At 37.7% G+C, this 6,962-nt stretch overlaps 1 protein-coding gene across 4 annotated transcripts in view; it reads right to left on the reverse strand.

Moving 5' to 3' along the window:
• The window catches only part of snx14 (sorting nexin 14), a 65,611-nt gene extending 62,424 nt beyond the window's left edge, over positions 1-3,187 (reverse strand). For all 4 annotated transcript variants that reach the window (XM_057858636.1, XM_057858635.1, XM_057858637.1 and 1 more), the window contains exons 1-3: positions 3,026-3,187; positions 2,776-2,921; positions 2,584-2,704 (exon numbers count right to left, since the gene is read on the reverse strand). In XM_057858636.1, coding sequence (XP_057714619.1) covers positions 2,584-2,704; positions 2,776-2,912 — 258 coding nt within the window. In that variant the 5' untranslated portion in view covers positions 2,913-2,921; positions 3,026-3,187. The remainder of the gene's footprint in view (positions 1-2,583; positions 2,705-2,775; positions 2,922-3,025) is intronic.
• Positions 3,188-6,962: the final 3,775 nt, after the last annotated feature.

Consider the following 6,962-nt stretch of genomic DNA (forward strand, 5'->3'; position numbering starts at 1 on the left):
GTCAGCGCCGCGGTGCCTTCAGGTACAGAAAAAAACGTCCGCCTTATTAGAACCCGTTTCGTTACACTATTACAGGAATTATTATTATTATTATATTATTAATCCGATTTTTATTTATTATTTATTTGTTTTGCTATATGTAATTGCCATTTGTAATAGTACCAGCAGTATTTTTTAAGGATTTAGTGCAGGTTTTTGGGCTGTGGAACGAATTAATGGAATTATAATGTATTCCTATGGGAAAATCCTGCTCGACATACGACCATTTCGACTTACAAACAAGCTCCTGGAACGGATTAACTTCGTATGTAGAGGTACCACTGTATTACAATTTTTCTTCTGCTACGTCCTTTTGCAACACTGGCCACAAGGTGATGTACAGTAAACATAACAGTTATTCTATTATACAGTATTGGCTATACATCAGCTGATATTGGGCAATCTACATCAATCAGCCCAATATATCGGCCGGCTTTATAAGACAGAGCGTCACCCAAACACTGAACATAACAGTTATCCTATTACAATTAGTGTAATTATAATCTAGGTACTGCATTTGCAATATTTTCAAAGTTACATAATAGCCTTTTTGCACTGCTACATCAATAACTGTAAACTGTCATTTACTGTACGCACTATTACCACTTCATCACCACTTGCTGTCCGTCACTTATGCCTAATCTGTGTACACTGTAACCTATGTTTTTAGATTAGCCTTACTGTACTTTTGCTTTTCTTTTATGTGGTGCACCTTATGGCGAAGCTTTAAACTTTGTTGTACTCTGTACAATGACAATAAAAGCTTTCTATTCCATCGACTGATATTGGGCCATCTTGAAAAAAGTCCATTCAATAGTAGACATGTGCCAAGGTTTCAATGTTTCAAGGCAGGGGTGGGCAAACTATTCCACAAAGAGCCGCAGTGGGTGCGGGTTTTTGTTCATACCCATCATGAGGACAGCCTTTCACCAATCCGGTTTCTTACAAGTGCAATCTTGTTTCCACTGATACCTCATTGGCTAAACTGTCTGTGCTGAATAAGTTTGAACAAAGACCAGGACCCACTGCGGCCCTCGAGGACCGGTTTGCCCACCCCGTTTCAAGGTATACCATGGTATCAAACGTCATGGTTTCAAAACCACAAAAAATTTCCGTCATACCGTCCCTATGGTACTAGCTATTTTTTATGTCCTAAAATGGTATGGGAATACTTCGGCTAGAGAAAAGTTAGACTGCCGTGGCTTAGAGGAGGAGGGCCAACCGCTTTTGTAAAACATGTTTGGCTGCTGAGGAGGCGGTACCTCCAATACCATTTCCCATTTATACAAAATTAAAAGTTAGTAAACACTATCATGAACGTTTCCCAACAGCTACGAGAGTTAACTCCAGCATGTTTACTGTGTCTAGCAGTGGTAAAACATATGGTGTTTTTTTTTCTCTCTGGCAACTGTCTGTGTTGAGAAAGTGTGTGTATAAATATGATATGAGTCATATACACATGCTTTTTATGGAAAATAATTCAATAATAATAATTCAATAATTCAATTCTGATGATAATAATGTTGAGTTGTGGTTTACACTCATCTAAAGGACTGCATTTATATTTTGTTTAGAAAATCTTTTTTTTTTTTTAACATTATACTTATGTTCAATTCGAATGTGTTTTGAAAAATAAAAAAATCCTGCTCAATGGAAAAGTTTTTTTTTTTTTAAACCCAGATATTTAGCCACACAATATCAAGTGGCTAATTCAATCTGGGTCGGAAACCACAAATATTTTATTATTATATATGGAGCATATTGAAATGTACTTGATATGTGAGAAAACGTTCGGGAAGCGTAGCACGAGTATTTTTTTTTTAAGAATAGAACTTTATTGTCATTGTCGGCAAGAACGTTGTAAACAACGAAATTTGACGTAGCACTCCAGTGTAAAAATATGTGTCTTTTCGTATTTGGCACCCCCCCCTCCATTAGATTGCGCCCTAAGCAACAGTCTAGCTCGCCTTTGCTCAGGGCCGGCCCTGCACGTATGCACGCGCAGTCCCACACTAAACAATTTTCGTTAAAAAGAAATAAAAAAATAAAGAATTGGACGTGTTTTTCCTTTAAATGGCAGTCAATGAGTTCATTAAAAAGCGATGCAGAAAAATTAATTCACGCGTTCGTTACATCGAGATTGGATTACTGTAACTCCCTACTTGCAGCTTGTCCTAAAAGTTCTCTAAAAGGTCTTCAGCTAGTCCAAAACGCAGCAGCAAGACTTTTAACAGGAACCAATAGAAGAGAGCACATCACCCCTGTGCTCCAGGCCCTTCACTGGCTTCCAGTCGAGTTTAAAATTAAATTTAAAATCCTCCTTCTTACATTTAACTTTATTTTATTCATTCATTTTATTTAACTTTATTTATTCATCTTTGTTGCTTCATTTGCTGTTTCTGATTGTGTATCATATTGCCTCTGCAAAGCCCTTTGAGACAACATTGTTGTGATCCAATTAGATATATTATATTTAACCGATAAAAATTGAAACATGTTCATGCTTGATTAGTTAGGGTGGTATAGTTTTTGCTGACAGTATACCTTGATCTTTGGCTTTATGTTGACCAGGATGTTTGGCAACAGAGACTCTGGTCCAAGGGAGCAATAGAACGTCACCACACCGGCCAGAAAGGACCAGACCACCATCATGATGTGAATGTACCTGAGACAAAAACGAGAGCGCAAGTTGGGAGCCGACACATGAAACGGCTAACGCGAGCACTCTACTGTTACCTGTTTAACAGCACCGTGGACAGAAGCAGGACTAGAAGTAGGAAGCAGAACACGGGGTACTGTCGGCCCATATCTCTCAGCAGGTCCAGTTTCATTTTGCGTCGTATCCGTTGCAAACAAACCCGGAAGCTTCCCATTGTGCTTTCCTTAAGCATACAAACGTGCCGTCAAATGAAACCACACGCAATGGCGGTACCACATCCGTCAACAACCAAGATGAGCATTATTACATGATCGAAATGGAGCTTACCTTTCATGTCATTTGTGTAGCGGTGGCGGTGTAGTGTCGTTCGTTTGCTGACGTTACATCGCGTAAACGGCAACCGCTGTACGTAGTGTGTCGGTGTTGAGCTAATGGCTGGCTACGACCGTTCGGTGCCGTCATTCGACCCCAGTTCAAGGGGCGTCAAATGGGTGGGAGGTGGGCTACGTGCTATTCGCAGTGACGTCACCTCCGCTACACACTACCACTACATGCGTTCAAATGAAAACCTCCTATATTTGCATTTTTGAAATGGATTATATACGAAAATTAGCAATTAAAAAAAAAAAGTAGTAAACGTATGAGAACAATATTTTTTTCCCTGAAGCCTCTGGTTTAAAAACTCCTTATCATTTTTACATGTTGAGCTATTAAGTTTTTCTTGTATTATTGTCATGGGTTTTTTAAGCAGATGTTTGTAAACATGTAAGTTTGCATTTAAAAAAAAAAAAAAAAAAAAAAAAGGCGTTCACTCAAACCCAAACTTTCTTGACTGAAATTGAAATATATTTCATGTCACTTAATATGATAGGCAAAAAAGCAAGTCTGCAATTAAAGCTCATTCAGAAATATTTAACAAATAATATGTATATTTTATTCAGTTTCAAAACAAAAAGGTAAAAATGTAAATGATGTACAGTACATATATTTTATGTTAACTGGATGTTTTGTCGTTTTTGTATGATTTATTGTTTTATTTAATGTTTGTAATAAGTTGACGATGAGCCTTTTTTGTTTCCCATCATTCTTGAGGGGAATTCTAAATCAGGCGGCTTAGGCAATAATTTTCGCTAAGATCGTCATCCGTTGAATATGGTACCCCCGCCGGTGTCGTGCCAATGTAGTTACCCCAGTCAAAAATTGTATCCCATGGGCAGAGCCATATGGAGGTAGATTTGTGTCTTTATTATTCAAATGGAAAAAAAGTTGCTTCAATAAAAAAAAAAAAAAGTTGCTTCAATCAAAATATACATTTCCAATAAAAAAAAAAAAAGTCATTTCAACCCAAAAAAATGTGTTTGAATGCAAAAATAAATTTGAAACTAAATAAAATAAATAAAAATGCACGTGAAAGCTTTTTTTTTTTTTTTGATTGAAGCAACTTTTTTGATTGAAGTAAGGTTGATTTGTTTTTAGGCCACATTTTGGCTAGGAAGTTTTTATCTTTATTACTCAATTAAAATATAAGTTGCTTCAAAAAATATACATTTTCAAAAAGAAAAATCAGTTCAATGAAAAAAAGAAAAAATTCAATCGTAGAAAACATTTTTGAATGCGAAAAAATATTTGAGATTGAAAAATTGAACACTTAACATTTGAATACTTAATTTTTAGTTGAAAAAGTTTTCTTTGAAGCCATCCTTTTTGTGTTTGGGCCATATTATGGGTAGGACATTTGTGTCTAAATCATTCAAATCCAAAAAAAAGTTGCTTCAATCAAAAAAATATTTTCAAAGAAAAAAAATCATTTCAAAAATAAAATTGCCCTCCCATAATTTTTGTTGTTGTTGAAAATTATATGCAAAGCAAATGACCGTCTAAGGTGCTAGTCACATGATCTGTTCAAAAAATAATTTTGAACCATTATAAAAAAAAAATTTTTTTTGTTCATTTCATTCATTTTTGTTGCAGTTTTATTGTTTTACAACTTTATATACTATATACGGTATATAGGAAAGTATGTCATGCAATGGCACTTTTTTAATGATGATGGTCTTATGAATGTTTTATGGCACCACTGTCAAATAAAGGGTTACAGAATACCAGAACTAGCGATTAAAGAACTGAAGAAATAATTGACACAAGACATGAATTTTGATTGTTATTTACATCTGTAGCATTGCCATGCATGCTAGGAGGCATGTCGGATGACAACAGTGGTGACAGCAGGTGATAGCAGAGGTTGACCGTCTCCCCCAAGGTAGCAGTGATGGCCAAATGAGGCTTCTTGAAGCAATGAAACGTTGTAGCCAATTGGTTCAAAGCTTCATGGTGGTTCATTTGGTCTTATGACACTCTTATGAGGCCGCTGTCAAACAATGTGTTACAGGTTGATATCTTTCAATGTAAAATAAATATCCCATAATACAGAGAGGACAGCCGCAGCTTATAGTCCAGTGCGGCTACTATGAACAAATGAAGTTTTCGTGTCAAATTTGGTGGGTGGTGGCTTATAGTACAATGCGCCTTAAAGTCCAAAACTTACGGTAATGGCAACAGAACCGTACGTATAATCACCAGGTAGCCGCTACGTTGAGTTTATATTAATATAGAGTTGTTGAGATAAAAGCATTTTAAAATGTCAGATTATATCTGCATCGGTTTTGGGATAATATGCATGTTGCCTTCCAAGTGAATGTAGAAGCCTTCTGCCTTTGTGCAAGGGCTGGTCACAGCAGTTATGCTGATTGACCATTAGATGTCTCCAAACTAAGGTGCTTGGAATGTTATGTGAGCTGAGTGATTTCAACAATAACTAGGCCTGCAAGCAGGACTGAACGGGCCTTCGCAGTTTGGTGCAACTCAGACATCACAAAAACTCTGAGGGCATGCAGGTCAGGTCAGGGTGAAGGCAGATCGCCCCCCTCTCTAATCTAATGAGAACCTAACATGCTTGAAACTAGCCTCGTTTTTTCGGAATGAGAACTAAGTTCACACACCTAAGAGAAAAAAACCCTATTGTAGAGTACTTCAAAAAAGGAGGTGCTACTGAGCTGTGCAGCCATGCCCTTATTCAAAACCAAAATGAATCTTCTAATTGGGCCAACTTGACCAAGTGTGCCCAATTCCGTGGCTCTGTAAGCTGCCCAAAACCTTGAAAAAATATACTTCCTTTTAATGGCGAACAAAGGGTCGTCATGGCAACAGACAGACGTGGATATGGTGCCTTAAAATGTAGTATTACAAAAGGTCTTGAAACTACAATGAACAACCTGAAAAGAACTGGACATGTATAAGTAAAATGACTTTCTGTTGGCACTGGAGGGTTGATGCAAATGACCCCTACAGGACCCTTCAGGATACGACTCTCACCGAACAAGAGACGTTTGGCAGAAGATATGTTGATGTCTGCCAAGTTATAACTGTTCAGAATTTGTGGCAAGACGAAATGGCGACGGTCATTTTCACTTTCCTGTTGGACCCCTCTGCTTCAACAAAACCAACATTTTTCATCAGGCACCTAAACTCATGTCTTCAGGCTCCCTGAAACAGGTTTGAGAATTTTTTTTTTTCCTTGGAGGAGGAGCCTCTCTTAAAAAAGGGGATTTCCTGTTCCCACTAGGGGGCGCCAGGCCTAATATGTAATATTTACATGCAGTCGCGTTCAGGCTGTGATACCTCACATTCATGCCAGGTATGAAAAAGATTGAACGTTGCATCAAGGAGTTAGTAGTCATTTTCTGAATTTGGTGTTTTGCCCCCCCAAAAATGGCCGACTTTGGCACCCTGCCCAAGACAGGGTCGTGAATGAAAACTCTCCATTTTGACAACTTAAGATCTCATATGTCTCATGAACATTCTCACCAATTTTGAGGAAGATCCGACTAACTCCCTCGGCACCAAGGTCTCAAATGTGCACCATGTTAATCGATAAAAAAATTCGCATTCAATCCAAAATACCCGATTTCCTGTTGGGTTTGGGATATGGGTGCAAGAGAATTTTTGGAGCAGTTTTGCACAACGTGTTGACTCTCCAAATTTCATCTCTCTAGGTTGAAAAAACCTAGAGGGAGAGGCCATTTTTAAAAATTCAAGGGGGCGACACTGAGCCATTTTGTTACATGTTTTCGCAACGTTGCAAAAGTATCGAAATGTACCCAAAGTATGTGCAAATTTTGGTGTGTTTGAGCATGTTCAGGCCTCCAAATTGGCCATTTTCATTTGCTGAGAAGAAATAATAATAATCCTTTGCATTACAATAGGG

The sequence above is a fragment of the Corythoichthys intestinalis genome, chromosome 15, assembly GCF_030265065.1.
Source record: "Corythoichthys intestinalis isolate RoL2023-P3 chromosome 15, ASM3026506v1, whole genome shotgun sequence".
Classification (NCBI taxonomy): Eukaryota; Metazoa; Chordata; class Actinopteri; order Syngnathiformes; family Syngnathidae; genus Corythoichthys; species Corythoichthys intestinalis.